We start from the raw sequence: 20,852 nt of genomic DNA, 5'->3' as shown, positions 1-20,852 counted from the left end.
TGCACTTTCAGGGGCAAGAGCCAACTTCATCAGAGGCACAAAAGGTACCAAGAAGGTTGTAGATACACATATACATACATATATACGTATGGGTAGTGGAGGAAAAAACCCAAGATGAAGCCTAAAGACAACGGAAATGTAAAGCAACATCCTGATAGCTATGGTGTATTTGGTGAGAGAGACAGAAAACAAGAAAAATGGGGGTCCAAAGGTTTATACACAATACATCATGGGTGGGGAAGCTGTGGCCTTACAGATATTGCTGGACTCCATCTCCCATCAGCTCTGACCATTCGCCATGCTGACTAGGGTTGATGGGAGGTGGAGTTCAGCAACATCCAAAGGGCCACAGGTTTCCCATCCCTGCAATACACAGTTGCATTTGTTGGAGCATCAAAGTATCGGTACTAAACAAGATGGATACAAAAGTGACAGCAAATAGCGAATGAAACAAGATAGGTGACAGCTCTAGAAACATGGATGTCCCATCAGGTCAGGCAATAGCTAGGGAGTGCAAAAGGTGGGTGTCTTTTGCTCTTCTGGTCAAAATATGTGACTCTTCCTTCAAACAGGGATTGAAAACCTGTGGCCCTCTAAATGTTACTGAACTACCACTCCCATATTCCCTGACCATTGCCCATGCTGCCTGATGGGAGTTAGAGTCCAACAACAACTGGAGGACCACAGGCTCCTTATCCCTGTTGCAGAAATACATATTTATTATTATATCCCACCTTTCCTGCAAGGAGCTCAAGGTGGTGTACATAGTTCTCCTTCCCATTTTATCTTTGCAACTACCCTGTGAGGTAGGTTAGGCTGAGAGACTCTGAGTGGAGATTTGAACCCTGGTCAACCAGGTCCTAGTCCAGTGCTGTAACCACTACATCATACCTGCCAGCTAATTGGTACTATACGTCAACTGTTCAAATGAACATTTCAGTGGGTCTGTGTGCTAGGTAGAGTGTGCTTAAAAGGGGGTGGGACTTTAAATGAGATTGAATCCCCACCCCAAATTTCTGAAATGGAACGCTTTAACTGCAAGACTATTTTTTCTGGGGTAGGGATACATAAACTGACATAGACAAACATTGTGTAAACAGCGTGATTGATTCTATGGATATTATAACTCCCGTTGGGAGTTACAATTTTTGGTACATGCCAACCTTATACCAAAAACTGTAGCTGACAAAGTGGGACAGGGTGCAGCAGACAGCAAATCTATGTGTACAGAATATGATGCGCCATAACCTTGTGTGGAAGCACATGACAGGGGGCTTTTTGTCTCTGTTGAGGACCAAAGGAACAGCAGCATAGGGGGTCCTACAACCCCAGAAAGCAGAAAAACTTCCATCTAAATTCCCACTACTGTAGAAAGTAAATGTCCAAGAATTAGCAATACCATCCAATACACGTTTACATAGAAGTCAGCAGTCCCACCTGTGTTCATTGGCGCTTACTCCCAAGGTAGACTGTACACAGGACTGAAGGCTCAGAGGGAGCAGCTATGAAGAGCAGAATGTTCCGATTTCACATTTCACAGAATGTTCTGTCCACAATTGCAATTATATACACACTTGCTTAGGAGTAAGTCCCACTATGTTCAATGGGACTTTATTATGGGTCAAGGGGTACCTTAGACCTGGGGGCCAGATGCGGCCCTCCATGCTTCTCTATTCAGGACTCTTGCCACACACACCACTCCCCAGCCACCACCCCTTTCCCCAGGCCATGCCCTCTTCAGCAGCCCTGCGTTGCACCTTCCTTGGGTGTTTTTGCCTGTCTAGAATGTGTCCTTGAACTCTGGACAATGTCTCTTGCTTGCCTGGAAGGAGAATAGAGAGGAGTGTGAGCGGGTGTGTGTGTGTGTGTGTAGAAACTAGCTTTGCTGTACAAAGGTAAAAGTTGCATTTGTTGCTCCAGCCACCTTTGCCTTTGGCCCTGACCACCACTGGCATGTGGCCCCCAGAAGGCTGTCCAGAGCGAATGCAGCCCTCAGGCTAGAAAAGGTTCCTCACCTCTGCTCTGCGTAGTGATGCAGAGGATTGCACTGCACCTCTTTTGCATCTAGAAGTGTAAGGGAAAACCTACCATCCATGTTCTACCCAACTGCTGGGTAAGAAATAAAACATGCTCCCACCTTCCAGTGTTCAATCTGATGAGCACAAAGCCACTGGGATAGCCAACAGGCCCTTATTTTTAAAAAGTCATTAATTTTATTCAGTAGCAGTTGGGGCGGGGTGTTGCACACCTGGCTTCTGGACATCAAGTATCCCTGCTGCTTACTGATAAGGAGGAGCGCAGCGAGGGGAGCTTGACAGCACAACAGCAGGAGCGTCAGATTGGCTTCACCACTGTGGCTGCACCAGGAAGCGCTCCCCTCACCTCCCCCTCTCAGTAAGCACAGCAGCACTTGGTGTCTGCCCACTACTGATTTTATTTATCAGGTTATCTGCACCTTACCACAAGGTCCCAGGACAGGTTACAATATAACAAAAACAACAATAATAAATCTTAAAATCAGTTAAAACAAATCTCCACAGAATATTAAACATGAAAAATCAGTTTCAACACAGTGCTAAGGATCAGATGGAACAATTTCCCTTCTCCTCTCCAAATCCTTGAGCTGAGTCATTCCAGATAATTTATCCTGATTTGTCTGCACAAGACAGGGAGGTAAGATGACATCAATTATTTATTGAGCATTCATTCTGATTTGTTTGTGGGGGGTTAGATGTCATTACAGCAAGCAATCATTACTGCACAGTTTCCAGGGCATTTCCCCGTCACGTTCCTTATCACAAACTAGTTGAATCTTTTGACCAGTTGAAGCCGGTATGTCGCACAAGAGCTTAAAGCCAAGTATAATTGCACAACCTTAAGTTGCTGGTATGTGACTGAATTTTACCTGAAAACTGCATCAGTCTAGAAGCACCCTAACATGACCAACCTCTTCTGGGAAGTGCTCCCAAAAGCATCTTTGCAACATTTGGACAAGGGAGCTTCCAGATGGCTGCTTATTTGCACGAAGTGTGGTTGCCATCCCACACTTTCTAGAAGTGCAATTATCCCCTCACTTTCCTAATTGCAAGAACCTTAGTAAGAAAAGTGAGGGGAAAGCTCAGTAGGAAGTGAAGGGAAATTGTACTGGAAAGGGAGGGATAATAATCAGAAATAGGCAATCTCCGCATGAACTTATAAGGAAAAATGCTCAGTAAGCAGGTAACGTCTTCTAGCCACCTCTGTGCAAGTTTTGTGCAAAGATTTCAGCACAAATCCTCAGTAAACATTGGCTGCTTGCTTCCAAATAACCTGTTTTTTGAGCCTTCATCCTGATTTGTTTCTGTGGAGATGAGAAGATGTTGGGATAAAGCAAGTTGTATCCCACACTTTCCAGTGCATTTTCCCTTATTGCAAAAAGTCTTATCTTTTGGGGAACCAGGTTTGTTGTGCAGGTCCCAAACAATATAACTGCGCACCAATTTGCCCCAACGTGACTAAACCCGACTCAAAAATAGTGATAGTCTGGACGCTCTCCAAGTTTCGCGACTACGGTGGTCCGTGGGAGGCTTCTTCAACATGCAGCCACCTACCCGCCACCGCCGCTCACAGTACAAATGCAGAAAATAACGTCCGGGAGCACCTGATCACAGACGAGGCGACGACAGGAGAGGAGATGCATTCGGGTTGCTAGGACAAAGGGAGGACAAAGAATGAAAACTCTTCGCTCTCTAGGACCACGGGGATTCCCGCCACTAGCGCCAAACAGCTCGAATGATTGGACTGGCCCAAAGGGCTAGAAAATGGGGCAGAATAGAACTCTGTAGTCGTTGCTGCAAGAAGCCAACGAGACGAGAGACTGATCAGGGGCGAAGAAACAAGCGTGTTGGATGCCTTTCCGGATTTAACACCTCAGAATAGAAGTAAATAAGAAGCAAACTTTCTAATGAAGAAGAGCGATGGCCGGAAAGGAACAGCGCGCCTGCGCCTTAGGGGACTAAGCAGGCAGCCGAGCTCCGGGCGCCGGGAGTTTTCCTCTCGACCAATCAGCGTTTTCAAAGTGATCTCATTATCACGCCACAACTTTATTTGTAGTGATGTGCCTGAAGGAACGACGCTCAATTTGGGAAAAGGAAATAAGGTAGGACTTATCCCTCGGTTTATTATTTCAAGCGCTCCGGAGGCTGCATACCACTGAACTAAATGGACTTTACGTGTATATTGTCTTGGATGAAGCTGCATATCTTCATGTTTTCAGCCGGCAAGTTGGGGATGTAAGGTTGCAGTCCCAGTAATCGGTTACCCGTGGGCTCATTGGCATGTATAGGATCACGCTGTAATATATTCTCTCATCAATCGAATTTAAAAGAGCTTGCTTGCAGTCCTGTGTATAATTACTTGAGAATTGCCTCAGTGAAGTCAATAGCAGAGTATCGGCTATAAGTTGGGCTGGACGGTACCTATTTTTTTTAATGGAAACACTGATGTATGGTCACCGTTTAGGCCCCCGCATGTTACCCAGTGGTTAAGGGTGAGAGTAACATCTGAGAACCTGAGTAAACAACTCAGGCTTGGGATACGCACCAAGATATGGAAGGACCTGGATAGGTCAATTACAGACACAAGAGTGCTTGGGATTTCACAGTTGCTGTATATCCACAAGAGACTGAACGTTCTCTCTTCTTAGCTACTTTCCTGCTTTCCCCATCCCTTTTCTGCTTTCCCCATGTCCTTTGTTCTTCCTGTCATCTCATGAGTCCACATTCCACCACAAGATGTCCGTAGAAGCCAATCAGCATGAAAAGGGAGGTTGTGTTAGCTACTGAGAAGAGTCTTCTCAGTGACTGACTCACCTCCCTTCAGTCCGATTGGCTCCAATAAGCACAAAAGGGCAAGGACTCTTCTCAGTGGCTAACATGCTCCCTTTTCATGCTGATTGGTTCATACATAGGGACCTGGCTGGGACCCGGCTCCCAAAAAAGTACCTGGTCTGCAACTCCCCATGACCGTGGATGACTGCACCCCTGGATGACGCCAAAGGCTGTAAACCTGAATCCTCCCCAGTTGTGTCCTGGTTATGATTTGCTCCCCGCTTTTCTCCAAATCGGTGACCACAACGCTTTCATTGTCATTCTCTGCCTGAGGTAGGTTTTAATTAACAGCTTGACCCCTACAACTCAGCACTTACAATGGAAGGCTAGTGGAAGGAGGTGTGGTGCTCAGCATTCATGGAGCGGCAGCAGAGTAGACTTAGCAGAGGGATCCCCGGGAAAGAAAGATGGTGGCCATGTTTGAGGTTTGTAAATAATAGAAAACGCAGGAACAGATCTCTCCAAAACACACTGCATTCTGGAGGGATGTGATCCAGAGGTGACAGATACACTTGGTAGACCGTAAGCTTTTTAGTATGTATTGAAGAGGCTCTTTTATGGCTTACTCTTTTCTGAAAGAACTGTACCCCATTCTTCTTTATTCAGTCACATCTATAACACCAATTGTTTTTTGCATTGTTTTGTTGCACGCTGTATTTGTAATTGCTTTTTGATTATATTTTAGAAAAATGAAGATATTTTAAAAATAGACTGTAGGAACTTTCATTGGCCTAATAAAGGTATTGCCCTACTATGAATTTGGGGGTTTTCTTATGGGCCAACATGCCCATTGTTTCTATAGTATAAAATGACACCCCAATTTGCAGCTCATGGGGAATTTGACATTCAGCAAAGTAATGCCACAGCTACTTGCCACATCAGCTTCTTGGTGAGAAATGGTTCCACCTGACCACCCCAAAGTTTTGGGGTTCATTTCATTTTGGGGTGCTTAGCTTGCACTGCACTAGTGGAGGTAGGTAATGAATTTAACATCTGTGTTTATTGGAAATCAGGCTTACCTGTTATGTCTCAACTTTGATGGAGCCAAGAGAATGACCACACCACCCAACCTTGCTTTGTTTTTAGAACAATGCTGCCAGGACACCATTGTCTAAGACATATTTTTCTGTTATAGACGCAGCCTTAGGCAATCTTCCATCTATATTTTTAATACCTTGGGATGCCTAGTTGTAGCACAATGATTGTGTGCCTCTTACACAATGTTAATGGCATAAGGCTTGGTTTTATGACATGTTCCTAAGAGGTTCTTGGCCAGCCCTAGCAGCTATCAGCACCACCCCCATGCTAGCACGGCAGAGTTGTGCCTGTGCTGCACAAATGCCTGCTTTGCTAGAGGGATCACTGGCTGTTGTCATTCTTTGTGGCCTTTAGCATGCGCTAGAGGGCAGTGTAAAACCATCCTGTCTCTGACTAAGCAAGAGAAGGAATACAGGGTTGCCAGAATACACAGTGGAATACTAGCTCTTCCCTGAATCTGAGGGAAACAAGCATACTTTTGACTGCAGCAGTTACTGCTACAACTTAAAACTAACCCAGAAGATCAGGGTGGCAGTCTCAGAAACTGCTGGTATTAATAATGTGCACTGTACAGGACTTTTGAGCAGGGGTGGCTAACCTGCCACTCTCCAGATATTGCTGAACTATAATTTTCATCAGCCACAGACAGCACGGCTGATGGCCAGGGATGGTGGGAGTTGTAGTTCAGCATCTCGAGGGATTTGCCACCCCTGCTTTAAAGTGTTCAAAAGCATTTCACATACATTGACACTTTAGTTCTTAAGCTCTCTCTAAGCATATGATGGGAAATGTGGTCCAAAACACCCAAAGGGCGGCTGGTTCCCAAATCATTTTCTAAGGTAGAAATGTTTTGTCCTCATATTATGGGTGACTAAGACTTGTTTCACACATGACACTTAAAAGTACATTTGAGCCTATTGGTGTGTATGTGCATGTAATATAAGACATAAATGCCATTTCAAATGTGTTGTATCATGTTCTTAAATCAGTGGCTGGGCATACTAGAAGGTATATATAAAACCACATTCCATTCTTCCCAGAGGTTTTTTTTTGGGGGGGGGGAGATGTTACGCATTAACAAACACATTCCAACGGCAAATCACATTTTGGTCACGCCCCGCTCACAGAAATGTAGACATTTAGGAATGGATCCCATCCACATTTTAACCTGTACATAAGTGAGTTTTTGGTCATTAACAAGTGTGGCTTCTTTTATCGGACATTTCCTTTACTCCACACTTGCTGGTAAAAGAGAAACCAGCATGGTACTGTCCCCATAAAAAGGCATATATGTACACTAGTACTAGTGCACGTGACAATAATTTAAATTGAGTTTATGAGATTCAATTAAATTAACCCTTTCCTCTCACTTTATTAGTGTACCTGGGTGGGCACAATGAAGGAAATGGCAGCTGGGCAGGTAAAGTGGGTTACAGACTGTCCAACTGTCACTAACCATGTCATCAGGATCAATTATTATTGTGAAAAAATGACTATACCACTTGTCACTCAGTGTATCAAAGCAGCGTACAACATTATTTAAACAATAACATAAGAGCTACATAAATCCAGAAGAAACGAATGAGCAAGCTCAAGGATCAATAGTCAGTGTTTACCATGGGGAAGTCAGCTATGTCCTGCTTATCGCAGTTGTTGAGATACAGCTGTTAAAGGCACAAGAACCCCAAAGCAAATCCTACACTAACACCTAGCCTGCCATCCTGTACCCACTAACCTAGGAGTAAGCCCCATTAAACACAAAGAGGCTTACTTCTGAAGTATATAATATTATTAACAATACAGCGAATTCCAAATGAGTGGCTGGACATGAGCTCCTGAACAGCAGGAGACATGCCTAAGCCTCTTTGCAAAGTTTGAACATTTTGCATATGCCATTGGGGAAGAGATTCTTTGACATCCAGCCACACTTACTGTGTAGTAGCATTTGCAGACAATTTTTAGGGTGCACTTGATCCTAGATAAACCTACTACAGGAAAGATGCATCCTGGTTCCTAGGTTAAAAGGTAGGGCAAACTACAGAGATTCCAAGGAATATTAGAAAATGACAGAAGCAGGAAAAGTGCATTAAAGGGGAGAGGAAAACAGAAGCTGTACAGGACTCAATAAAATCTTATTATCTAGTGTCCAGACAACTCACTCCTCAGTCACAGATCTGAATTCGCTCAAGGCAGGAACAGCCAAACTGGCTCATCTCACAGAAAGAATACCAGCCTATTTTGCTTCATAATAGGGCTAGAGACTTACTTTTAAAAAAATGAAAGCTCAAAATCTGGGACCTCTTCCTGGGCACACCAATCAAGGCTTTCACAGATGCTGTATTGGTGATCCCTACCTTACAATTCAGCAACAAAACCTTGAACTTGGCTTGGTAGGAGGCTGGCCACCACTCCAGCTCCTTCAGGATAGGAGCCTATCCACAGCTTTCTGCGCTAGATGCAGTTTCTGAACCAAGTCCAAGTGAAGCCCCACACAGAGTACATTATAGTAATTTATTCTCAAGGTTACTACAGCGTGGGTTTACTGAAGCCAAAATATCCCATCTGGGAACAGTTGGTAGTTGATATGCCAGTTCATGTCCTGATGGGAGTGCACACAAGTCTAGTTACGCAGCCATACATTTCAGCATTCAGGAAAAGAAAGTGGGGGAGGCAAGTGTCTTCTCCTGCTCTAACTGAAAGGGCATAGTGCAGTCACATTTTAAATTGTGAACAGTCATAATCTACGTTAACTGAGTAAGGGAAAGATTGCCAAGTGAGTATTAAAATAAAAACAGCATTTCTTTTTGAGAGGTATTACCTTGCCCGAGGCCACCTCATGAATTCATGGCAGAAATGAGGTATCAGCTGAGGACTTAACAGTTTGTAACTCAGCCACGATGCCACACCCTTTCTATAAATGGATCCGTATAACGATGCAGCCTACAATGTCTTTATTAAATACTAGAAATCCCTTAATCTGCATTATAATAAAATGTTTTCATCAATAATGAAAACAAAGCCGAAAGATGGGACTGCATGGTCTCTCCCAATTGATTCAGCACAGAAATGAGCAACTTTTAGTTCCTCCTCTCTTTGAATTCTTTCTTTTCCAGCTTATTACAAGAACTCTGTAACTAAGAATTGGGTCTGAGCTTGCTTTTTTCCTCCTCCTTCCCAATTCTTTTTCTTTGTGTGTCGTGCCTTTTAGATCATAAGTCCAAGGGCAGGGAATGTCTTATTAATATGTAACACTGACAGCCTTTTTGCTGTTGTTGAAGACTATGGTAAAAATCCTTTAAATAAAATAATTCTAAAAAAATCCCATTTAGGATTTGCTGTAGAAAACTCTATAAGATGTGTATTTCATGTTTACCAAAAGGTAATATTTATTACAACATGTCAACATTACAGTATTGCACACATTATAGATTATTAATCAAGTTACAATCTCTTAAACTGCTAACAATAATTGACTTTGAATTTATGTGCAAGGTATTTAAACACAATGGTTTGTACTTTCATAGTATTGAAGCGCACACTTTCATTTCACAAGGCCTGCAGGCCAAAACAGAATGCACAATATCCCTAAAAAAAATTAAGAGTACATCAACACCATTCTTACACATACTTGTCTATGTTCAACGTCCTTTCCTCATCCATCAAGAAGCAATACTAGGATTGTACTCCACATGGAAGTTTAGACTGCAAATTTTCACAGGGTGAAACCATATTACAGTCCTAAGCAAATATTCCAATAGTTTCAGACGTTCTCTCCATCGGTAGCCTGGTTTGCACATTACATTAACCTATGGTTTAAAACAATTTGTGGTTAAATGTAATGAGCAGCATGCTGGTGCACAATCCTCAGAAGCTCCTTTGGTGTATCCCACCATAGACAAAACAAGCCGGACTCTGGCTTGTCATGTCATCTGAACCCAGGGTCCTGTTTGTTTCCTTATAACAAACTATGAACAGTGAGTCAAGAACAAACCTTGGCCATCGCTCATCGTTTGTTTGGAGGAAACAAACAGGAGCCTGGGTTTGGATGACACAAGGCAGAGTCCGGCTTGTTTTGTCTGTGGTGTGGCAGGAGCAGGAGAGGAGTACCATGGGAACTTTTGAGCAATGTACACCAGCATGTTGCTCATTCACAATAAATCATAGTCCATCCAGCAGGCTCTTCTTATGTACTTAATTGTTTTAAACTATGGTTTAATGGGACATGCAAACTGGGCCACCACGTCTGTTCAAGGTAGCTGGAAATCAAAAGCACTAAGAGCTTGCTGGATCTCATCCAGCATCCTGTTCTCAATGTCCAGCCAAATGCCCACAGTAAGCCAAAAGCAATACCTGAGTGCAATAGCACTCTCCGCACTTGTGATTCTCAGCAACTGGCATTCAGAGGTATACTGCCTCCTGAAGGAAAGGTAGAATATGGACATTGTGGTTAGTAGCTAGTGATAGCCCTATCCTCCATGAATTTGTGTAATCCTCTTTTAAAGCCATCCAATCTGGTGGCCATCACTACCTTTCTGTGGGAGCAAATTCCATAGTTTTATGAGTTGCATGTAGTATTTTCTTTTGTCCGTTCTGACTCTTCCAGCATTCAGCTTCATCGGATGTCCACCATGTGTTCCAGCATGCCAAAGGAGTACAGAACCATCTTTCTATTTCCTGTCTCACAAAGATGATTCTGCAAGCTGCACTTTTAATCTACTGTACGGGAAAAGCCTGTTTAAGTCTTTCTCTGAAAATCTGCAAGACAGGGATTCCACAGCTTACTTTGGCAGTTCGCTTCATTGCCGTTTGCTTCATACAGTTAGATTCTCCCACCCCCAGCATTTAATACCAAAGCCTAAATGGGAAGGAATGTAGCAACTGATAAGGTTATTGTACTAGTAATCTTATACTGTAACACATGTATCATTCTGCCAGTACTACAGTTGTCTCTCACAGTAAGACTAGCATGAATGTCTGCTTACATGAGATAACTGGCAGTGAACGCTTTGGAAACACTTGGGTGAGAAAAAGGCTTTGTGTTTTCTTAAACAGATGAAAAGTAAAACCACCTCATTTTTATGGGCAACAGTATGTTAGCTGAAAGATCATATAAGCAGGTTTTAAAAAACTAAATCCATTCATAACATGAACACAGGAAATCTCATTAAAATAGTAGTGTTTTTTAAAAATCACTCTTACTTCCTACTTGAACAGTCATCAGAATCCAAAGTTGTTTTTATAAACAAGATGTTTTGTTCTTATTTAGTTTGAGCTTTAACAATGATATTTATGAATTCAGACTACCAGCTGTTAGGTAATAAAATTATATGACCCAGAAAAATTAGCTGCATGACCAGAACATTAAAAAAAACTTGACCTATGAAACATAGATAGAATTTTCATTCATAATAAGCCTCAGGACATTCTTATAACTAATTAAAAAAGCAATATTAAACACACACACAAATGGGCTTCTGCATTACCTCTTTCAAAATCATACTGGCTAGATTATTCCTTAAAATACTAGTGACGCTCCTAGTGGCAACCAAAAATTAACTCCTCTTACAAGAATATGGGGGAGGGGAATAAGAGAGGGCAGGATCTCTGTAAGCATATGCTGTCTGAAATGTAGTTTTAGGCTGCAGTCTTAACCCCTTACCTGGGAGTAAGCCCCACTGAATTCTATGGGTCTTATTTCTCAGTAGACACTGTTAGGATTGCACTGTTGCTTACCTCAACTCTAAAAGGTAAAGGTGTCTCCGCACTTATAGTGCGAGTCGTTTCCGACTCTTAGGGTGACGTCTTGCGACGTTTACTAGGCAGACCGTATATATGGGGTGGGATTGCCAGTTCCTTCCCCGGCCTTTCTTTACCCCCCTGCATATGCCGGGTACTCATTTTACTGACCACAGATGGATGGAAGGCTGAGTGGACCTCGACCCCTTTTACCAGAGATTCGACTTCCTCCTTCCGTTGGAATCGAACTCTGGCCGTGAGCAGAGCTTCAACTGAGTTACCACTCTGTGCCACGGAGGGCCTCAACTCTATAAACCTATAATTCAGATGTTTCTTTGAAGACACATACAAGGTAATGAAAAAGTATAATTCAGAAATTGCTGGTACATGCAAGGTTTCTTTCTGCCTTCAAGCATAAGATAATGATTAGGATTTGTAATGCCTACCATACTATACTGCCTTCTAATCCAAAATTTAAAAAGTAGCTACATGGACTTCACATGACTGTAAAGTGTTATGTTAAGAACTTATGGGATAGTGCAGAGGGGAGACCACTCAGAGGAACAACTAAGACTTCTCTGCAAATCGAATTAGAGATATCTTACTGTACCTCGAGGATCCTCCGTGGTGCAGAGTGGTAAGTGGCGGTAACGCAGCCGAAAGCTCTGCTCACGGCTGCAGTTTGATTCCAACAGAAGTTGAATCTCCAGTAAAAGGGGTTAAGGTCCACTCAGCCTTCCATCCATCCATGGTCGGTGAAATGAGTACCTGGCAAATGCTGGGGGTTAAAGAAAGGCCAAGGAAGGAACTGGCAAACCCACCCCATATATATGGTCTGCCTAGTAAACGTCGCAAGATGTCACCCTAAGAGTCGGAAGCGACTCGCACTATAAGTGCGGGGACACCTTTACCTTTCACTGTACCTCAGTGTTCTTAGCTTTTGCTAATGAATTCCCCTTCACACTCTCAAACTCTGAAAATATGTAAGGACTGGAATTTAACACACAGATTACATTTTCAAAATGCAGTACTTTTATTTTCCTGGAAAGGCAGCTGTATATTACAAAGCCTAAGGATGTGAAAATACACGCACACCAAGTGATTACTTCAGAAAGCAATTTTGTGGTGTTAATAGTGATGAAGTTAGTCCTTATATTTAAATATTAAAGCTTTCTCCACAACCACATGTTCCTTTGATGTTTGGGTTATTGAAGACAAATTCACTGGACAGTTTGTCTTCTACATAGTCCATTTCAGTTCCTAGAAGTGTGAGTTGTGCTTTCTTTTCAATAAACACTCTAACACCTTGGTAGAAAGAAGAAAAAAATGATGAGATTTGTAGGACTACAAACTGAACCTTTTTTCTCAGGTCAAAACATCTGTGAGATTAACAGCTAATCCTTGTTCTAGTATGCATGATGCATCAACATAAATTAAGTGTTTCACCCAGAGGCAAGCTACAAACACCTTGAGCCTGTTGTGCTGCAGTTTGAGAATGTTCCCCTCCACAAACGTGGCTCAAGTTCTAAATGACTTGGCTTTGTTTTGCAGAACTGTTGTACAGATGCCCTGCTCATTTTGCAAACTAGGTGCTTTCTTCATTCATAATTCAGCAAGATGCACTGTATAATCATAATGTGACATGAGGTCTATTAGTGATCCCATATCTGTAAAATGTCTTGATTGGCTTAATCCTGAATGACTTTTTTCAGTGTCCAAAATTATGGTCCAAAACACAGACATTCAGATATGCTACGCAGGTATGTGGGATTTGCACATAAGCAACCACATGCAATTATTTGGTTTTTAATAGCTTATTACAGAATTCAAGTATGAATGGCAACAGTACCATGTTTATTTGAAGGAAAGTCGATTTATCAATGAAGTGGGTTCAAGTCACCTTCTACCTTACATATTCTCACTGAGTATTATTAAAAAAAACAGAGATTAATCAATTAACAATATTTTAAAGAAGGGTAATTACCTCTGATACAAGACTCTTCCAAAATGCACTTACCATCCTGCACTACTTCTTCATCAGAGTCCCCTTTTGATTTTGAATATTCTAGTGTATAAGAAAGTCCATTACAACCTCTTGTACGGACGCCAACTTTAACTCCTACCTGAAATGCGAGTTTAAAAAACACTTAGGAAATATTTTTATATGAAGCTAAAAATTTCATAGCACCAGCAGAAATAGACATTGTTTTCAACCACTTTTACACTCATCAAAAAAGTTCTTCCTTTTAGTATAAATCAGCTAATATAATCACTACATTCACATGCAGCACTGCTACTCAGAGTGAATATTAAAATATTATTTTAAAAAGGTGCAAAATGTTAACACTACAGCCTGCAAATTTACAATCCAATAGCCAATTCTCATTAAATGTCCTGTCTTCAAATAAACACATAAGTCTACCAAACAAGAGAAAGTTAGTTAACTTTCACTGAAGTCAACTGCACATGTTGGGCATAATTTTGAGTCCCATAAATTTCATTATGTTGCATCTAATTATGTCCCTCTTCAGATGGAAACCTCTTTGATTCAACGGATGCTTCCATGAGTGGAAAAGGGATAGGTGATTTTTGCTAATTCCCCCTCTCTTGGCAGTCCCCTACCCCAAAATCTGCTCCAGACAGTTGGAGGACCCTTTGGAACAGCATAGGGCATGGTGCAGGGGGCTGTAGGAACATAGGATGCTACCTTATACTGAGTCACACCACAGTCCAGAACATTTTGCAAAAAATACCTACATTTATATTGGCTCTTAAAATAACCAGGAAATAACATGCATTAAAATTACTATGAATGAATTAATCACTAAGCATTCTTACATAATATCAAGAAGCTCAACACATTTTATTATATTATACATGTGAAAAAACAACTGTGAAGCCTCATCTCTGTCACTGACTTGCAAACCGTTCTCACCAATTACAGTTTTGCCTTCCTGCATTGTTGAACATGCACAGTTGCTAGGTCAGTATTTTTTCAAGTTTAAAACACAAATTTCATAACTGCGTGTCATTCACTCCATTTTACAATGTATTAATCACAGGGTAGCTGCTAGTGCTATATCAAACAGCAGCACATGTGCACTACTATTAAACTTACAAATAATGTCAAGAATACTCTCCACCTCTACTTACATGGTCAGGTTTGTCTTTAAGCAGTTGTTTTATCTTATGCACAGCAGATGGCGTCTGAAAGATTGTCACGAATAGGTTTGCATTAGATGAATACTCAATTACATCTAGTTATCTTAAATCAAAACCTATTTTATTTTCATCACTTTCAGAGTATAGTTTAGGTACAAGATGTCAGACCCCACAATCGACAGCTGATACTAATAGTGAACAGGAAGAACAACCTATTTAATTTCTTGAGATTTTAGGATCAGATTCTAGCTAGAGATCTGAAAACATCTTATTTCAGAATTGGGCTCAGCAAACAGAATATTTAAATATAGCAACTCTGGTTTTATCAAGGACAATCCCAAAATTTGGCTGCCACACATCTGATGCATATGTTCTCAATCATATTTCCATGGTACTCACTGCCTCCTTCCCTTTCCATTTACCTGGCTTGATGGCAGCTATGATAGCTCAAATCCCTGAATGCTACAAGACAACTTTCGACTTCCGGGAAGGGTGACTTAGCCTGTGCCTGCTTTTGAGACGGGCTCCTGCCTCAAAAGAAGCTTATTCAGATATATCAGTCAGTTTTTTCTTTTTTTTTTGACTGATTAAACTTCTCCCGGGTAGGGAGAAACGAAGAGATTAACCTCAAAGCCTATTTTTGTTGGGACGACCAGATCTCATTAATTTATGGGACGAGGTCCAGCCGACGAAGGTGGGACGGATTTTCAACAGCAAGCTCTATCTGTTAAAGCGAACGTTCATCTTATCTTCTAAGAGAGAACGCACTAACAGGCAAGCACCCTTCTTTCTATATTTTTCTTTTACTTGACTTAAATTGTTGCTGTTTAAAAGAGATTTGCCAGATTGATCGGTTTTTGACATCTCACTGGGGAGCCATAACTTCTCTCTGCTACGCATTAATTAATAGCTTATCTCTGTTTTTGTTGCAAAAAGCTGTCCTGGATTTGCATTCTAAAGATATACACAGAAGAGGGATTTCTATTCCAGATTTTTATTTTGAAAAATATTATACTGTTTTGAGACTACTCTCTTTTTGGTCTATTTTATTTTGACGAATCTGTTTCTTGACGATTGCCATTAATTGTTTCGATCCTGGGAACTGCATTTTGTTTACTTAACTATTGGAGAGATAAGGCTGTCTGCTCTGTTTATACTGTGATGTCACCAAGTTTGGAGTATTAACCCAATTGTTGCTGAAATAAGAAGTGGTTTTCCTATATTTTTCTTTTAAAATGGCAATTAAGAAAGTGGCTGAGAATCTGGAAATAACTATGTTTCAGAAAATAATGGATGAGATTGAGATAATGAAAATTGAACTGAGTAAAATGAAGCAGGAGATTAAAGATATAAGGGTCCCTGTGAGAGAGGTGACCCTGGAAGGGGTCCCTGTGAGAGAGGAGACCCCGGAGATTGGAACAGGGGTCCCTGTGAGAGAGGAGACCCTGGAGACTGGAATAGGGGTCCCTGTGAGAGAGGAGATCCCGGAGATTGGAATAAACGTGGAACAGGAACAAGATTTGGAGTCTATGGACTTTAGAAATAAAACCTATTGTTTGGATCTCAATGTTATCTTTGAAGAAATTAATGAAGATTCTAGAGATAAAGTTATCAATGGCATGGATAATCTTCTGGACTGGAATGATGTGATGGAGCCCAATATAGAGAAAATCTATGGAATTAACTGCAGCCATGTGACAATGGAAAAACTTTTAAGAGATGACCCAGTGTTTTTTGAAAAAAAGAACAGAGATATGATTTTACAGCAGTATTTCAGCAACCTATTCAGAATGGATGGCAAGAAAATATTTGGGATAGAGGCAATTCCCATCAGACTCTTACTATATGACTATGGCTTTGACAGCAAGATTATTATGGAATACTGATAATGGAAGATTGGATATTGAACTTACTGGACTTAACAAGACTACTGAAGATGGAAGATGGAAAATGGAACTAATAGAGATAATAGAACAATGGCTACTGAAATTACTGAACCTAACAGATTCTGATGTGATGGATTAATTGAAATGTTTATTTTGACTATGGTTATGACAATAAGATTATCATAATTAGTAATGAGATGGATTAATCGATATGCTTATCTGGAAAAAAAAAATTGATAGATATATTTCTTAAAGAATTGAAACCTCTCTTTGACTTTTTGTGGAAAGAATAAAGTAATGTTTATGAGATTTGATGATTAAGTAAGATAACTACTGGAGGAAAGTGATTTTATAATATGACTTAAGAGACAGGATTGTTATATATTATAGACTTATAACTGATTTGATCTTTGACAAATGGGAAGTCAATATTTTACTCTTTATTTTTTTATTTTTGTTTTTTTTTTCTTTTTTTCTTTTTGTTTAACTATTTTTGATTTTGTTTTTTTTGTCTTTGAATGTTTTATGATTTTGTCTTGTATGTTTTATGAAAATCTGAATAAAAAAATTATTGAAGGAAAGACAACTTTCCAGGCACCTGAGAAAAATATAGTTTTTCTAGGATACCCAAATCCTTAGTACGGGCATCAGGTATCCTGGGGACTACATGTCCCAGGGCTGCATGCACCTAAGATGCTGCTGCTGCAACATACAAAGAACATGGGAGGGATTATAATAAGAGCTCAAGAATAACTTTTCAGAGAGATGTAGCTTGCTTTGTAAAGGGGATAAGCATTAGGAGCCGCACAAATTTGTAATCCAAACCAAGTAACCATGAACTTAGGTGACATCACCAGTTCTAATAAATATATTCAGTACATAAATATGAGGGGTTTCAGGCATGCATTCTACTCCAATTATGGATCCAACCCCTAATTTTTAGAAATATTGTAGCCACTGTGGTGTAATGGTTAAGGTGTTGGACTACAAGCTGGGAGACGAGGGTTCGAATCCCCACATAATAATGAAGTTCACTGGGTGATCTTGGGCCAGTCACTGCCTCTCAGCCTCATGAAAACCCTATTCATAGGGTTGCCATAAGTCGGGATCGACTTGAAGGCAGTACATTTACATTTTTTTGTAGCATAGCAACCAATGCAAAAAATTACTGAGAAACACATACACTTCAGTAAAAAATAAAAAGGTAATCATCCACAATCAGTATACAGTGCCATGAAAAAGTATTTGTCCCCCGTCTGATTTTCTGCATTATTGCATATTTTTGGCACTGAATGCTGTCAGATCTTGAACCAAACCTAATATTAGAGGAAAGGGAACCTGAGTGAACAAACAGCACAAAATGTTGATACTTATTTCATTTATTTATTAAAGAAAATTAAGCAACACCCAATGCCCCCGTGTGAAAAATTGCCCCCTTAGACTCAAAACCTGGTTACGCCACCTTTAGCAGCATCTTGTAGTTCTTGATCAGTCTCTCACAGCACTGTGGTGAAATTTTGGCCCACTCCTCCATGCAGAACTGCTTTAACTCAGTGACATTTGTGGGTTTTTGTGCATGAACTGCTCCTTTCAGGTGCTGCCACATCATCTCAAAGGGGTTTAGGTCTGGACTTTGACTAGGCCATTCCAAAACTTTAAATTTCTTGTTTCTCAACCATTCTGATGTAGACTTGCTTGTGTGTTTCGGATTGTTTTGCTACATGACCCAGCTGCACTTCAGCTTCAGCTGACGGACAGATGGCCTTACCTTCACCTGTAGAATTCTTTGAGACAAAGCAGAATTCATGGTTCTTTCAATGATGGCAAGTTGTCCAAGTCCTGATGCAGCAAAGCATCCCCAAACTATGACTTTGCCACCATCATGCTTATTCGTTGGTATGAAGTTCTTCATGTTGAATGTAGCGTTTGGTTTTTGCCAGACATAACGGGGCCCATTTCGTCCAAAAAGTTCCATCTTTGACTCATCTGTCCATAGAACATTGTTCCAGAACTCTTGAGGATCATCCAGGTGCTTTTTGGCAAACTCTAGATGAGCATTCACGTTCTTCTTAGTGAGCAGTGGGTTCCACCTTGCTACTCTGCCATGAATCCCGTGTTTGCAGTGTCTTTCTGATGGTGGAGTCATGAACACTGACCTTAGCTGAGGCAAGAGAGGCCTACAGATCCCTGGATGTTGTTCTAGGGTCCTTTGTGACTTCCCAGATGGTTTTACGCCTTGCTCTTGGAGGGATTTTGGCAGGACAACCACTTCTGGGAAGATTCACTACTGTCTCAAACCTTCTCCGTTTCATCACTGTGGCTCTGACTGTGGTCGGTGGAGCCCCCGAGCCTTAGAAATTGCTTTTTAACCCTTTCTTGACTGATATTCATCAACAATTATTTTCCAGAGGTGTTCAGGACTTTCGTTTGATCATGGCACGATGTGGCTTTGGAACCTGTGTGCTGGCAACTTCAATCTGATGGCAAGGGCCAAAGTTAGTCAGATTTATATTGGGCAGGACTGGCCTAAATCAGGCCTGATTGTTTACGAAGATATTCAAACACCTGGCCCTAATAATCCCTTTCATTGAGTTGAGTTCATAGGGGGGGCAATTACTTTTTCACACAGGGACATTGGATGTTGCCTAACTTTCTTAATAAATAAATATCAAACTTTTGTGTTGTTTGTTCACTCAGGATCCCTTTTCCCTAATATTAGGTTTGGTTCAAGATGTGACAACATTCAGCACCAAAAATATGCAACAATGCAGAAAATCAGACAGGGGGCAAATACTTTTTCACAGCACTGTACGCTGGCTATAGTTAACAGCTTATCATGAATACACTGATCTTGACTACTTTGCTCCCTCTTGCTAGCATGTGAGAAGAACCACAATCCCTGGTACATCCAAACCAGGGAACAAAATAAACCACAATCAACAGTCAAGGCTGGTTCTTGCCCGAAGGACTGTGGTTTGTTTTGAACAACAATGAGAAGAGACCTCACACACATGCAAGCTTACATGTGTAGAGCCCACCTTCACATTCTCCCCAAACAATTCAATGAAATTTTGGGGAGAAGAAAGGCCAGACACATGCAGTCAAAGGATGGTGCTAACAGGCACTATCCTGCTCCCCCCATGCATTCCTCAAACATATTTCCCAGATCATAAGAGGGGTTATGCCGTGTGGGGGAAACACACATCTGACTAACAAAACTTGGGTTGGCCCAGGACAAATTTCTTTCTCATATTCCTTTCCCCAAACTCTAACCAGAAAGGGATTCCAGTGATCAGATACAGAGGATCACTAGGCTACATCTTTCATGGTTACATACAAGAGATTATAGGCAAGTGAAACTTTTCTGGTGACCTCTATGACCATTTACATCTATTCACCTTAGCTAAAACATAATGACTTGCCCAAATAAATCCCTTTATTGGCATGGAAATCAACAAGACGCAAACAGAACACATCTTGTATACATAAAAAGGCATACAAGGTAATTTGGAAAAGCCGTGCAAGACCTTTGTGAAGGAACAGGGCTATCCTCCCTCTTTTGGTGAGGGGCAAGATTCCAGGGCCTTTAAAGGGTAAGGGACAGTCAAAGATCACCAGGAAAACTATTCAGTAATCTAGAAAAGTAACGACATGGAACCATTTATTCAGTGGATTTCTACCTGCTAGCTAGACAGCTGTTAATAGTATAAGAAGGCCCTCCCCACAAAATGGTGGCAGCCAGAAAAGAGGCTGAGGAGGCCTCGCCAACAGCCACCCATAGTTCATACTGAGCTCCGCGCCCCCCTCCCAGGAATCCTTCCGAACATAGCCTGCAAGACCATGCCGCAGTTGCGCCTGCACAAGTCTTGTTTACCAGTCGGTAGTCAAGAAGCCCCGCCCCCCCACTGAGGTGCGCAAGAGGCAAGGTGCGCGTCTCCTCTAAATACTAACCAATGTAAGTGCAGCTCTAGTAGCTTGAATCTTCCTTTTGCTCACAGCCCGAACTGTGGCTCTGACCATCGAAGAGGCCATTTCTCCTCTTCTCCCCTCCCCACTTTCAACCTTGTCCTCCGATGTTGTCCATGGACACAGCGGACGGAGACGCAGAACTCGACGTCCGGCGCGCTCAAGCGTCACTGGAGGAGGCGGCAGGTTTAGGATG

At 41.5% G+C, this 20,852-nt stretch overlaps 3 protein-coding genes across 5 annotated transcripts in view; 1 reads left to right on the top strand and 2 right to left on the bottom strand.

Moving 5' to 3' along the window:
• The window catches only part of LOC133384877 (protein starmaker-like), a 22,009-nt gene extending 17,970 nt beyond the window's left edge, over nt 1–4,039 (bottom strand). Inside the window, exon 1 of one of the 2 annotated variants that reach the window (XM_061626718.1) lies at nt 3,591–4,039. The gene's annotated coding sequence lies outside the window, so the exon portion shown is untranslated. The remainder of the gene's footprint in view (nt 1–3,590) is intronic. The other variant, XM_061626728.1, reaches the window with a different exon arrangement.
• Nucleotides 3,666–16,918, top strand: LOC133384897 (uncharacterized). 2 transcript variants are annotated; one of them, XM_061626779.1, is made up of 2 exons: nt 3,666–4,138; nt 15,242–16,918. In XM_061626779.1, exon 2 carries the CDS (start codon nt 16,040–16,042, stop codon nt 16,688–16,690), a length of 651 nt encoding a protein of 216 aa, XP_061482763.1. In that variant the 5' UTR covers nt 3,666–4,138; nt 15,242–16,039; the 3' UTR covers nt 16,691–16,918. The 2 variants fall into 2 exon arrangements, with proteins under 2 accessions (XP_061482763.1, XP_061482754.1); XM_061626770.1 differs by lacking the exon at nt 3,666–4,138 and adding an exon at nt 4,928–5,141.
• On the bottom strand, nt 12,657–20,852 carry ISCA1 (iron-sulfur cluster assembly 1). Its single transcript, XM_061626793.1, has 4 exons — nt 20,642–20,852; nt 14,796–14,849; nt 13,660–13,765; nt 12,657–12,947 (listed from the first exon to the last, which is right to left on the bottom strand). The coding sequence occupies exons 1-4, from the start codon at nt 20,720–20,722 to the stop codon at nt 12,799–12,801; spliced, it is 390 nt and encodes a 129-aa protein (XP_061482777.1). The 5' UTR covers nt 20,723–20,852; the 3' UTR covers nt 12,657–12,798.

The sequence above is a fragment of the Rhineura floridana genome, chromosome 1, assembly GCF_030035675.1.
Source record: "Rhineura floridana isolate rRhiFlo1 chromosome 1, rRhiFlo1.hap2, whole genome shotgun sequence".
NCBI lineage: Eukaryota > Metazoa > Chordata > Lepidosauria > Squamata > Rhineuridae > Rhineura > Rhineura floridana.
Note: the sequence above shows the minus strand (reverse complement) of the source record. Positions and strands in the feature narration are given on the sequence as shown.

What these genes read in the sequence shown, in the direction of transcription:
- LOC133384897 (XM_061626779.1), top strand. Translation starts at nt 16,040, where the DNA reads ATGGCAATTAAGAAAGTGGCTGAGAATCTGGAAATAACTATGTTTCAG.
- ISCA1 (XM_061626793.1), bottom strand. Translation starts at nt 20,722, where the DNA reads ATGGCCTCTTCGATGGTCAGAGCCACAGTTCGGGCTGTGAGCAAAAGG. An exon ending in CTAGAGCTGCACTTACATTG is followed by an intron (nt 14,850 to 20,641) that starts GTTAGTATTTAG and finishes ACAATCTTTCAG; the next exon opens with ACGCCATCTGCTGTGCATAA. An exon ending in TTAAAGACAAACCTGACCAT is followed by an intron (nt 13,766 to 14,795) that starts GTAAGTAGAGGT and finishes CTCGCATTTCAG; the next exon opens with GTAGGAGTTAAAGTTGGCGT.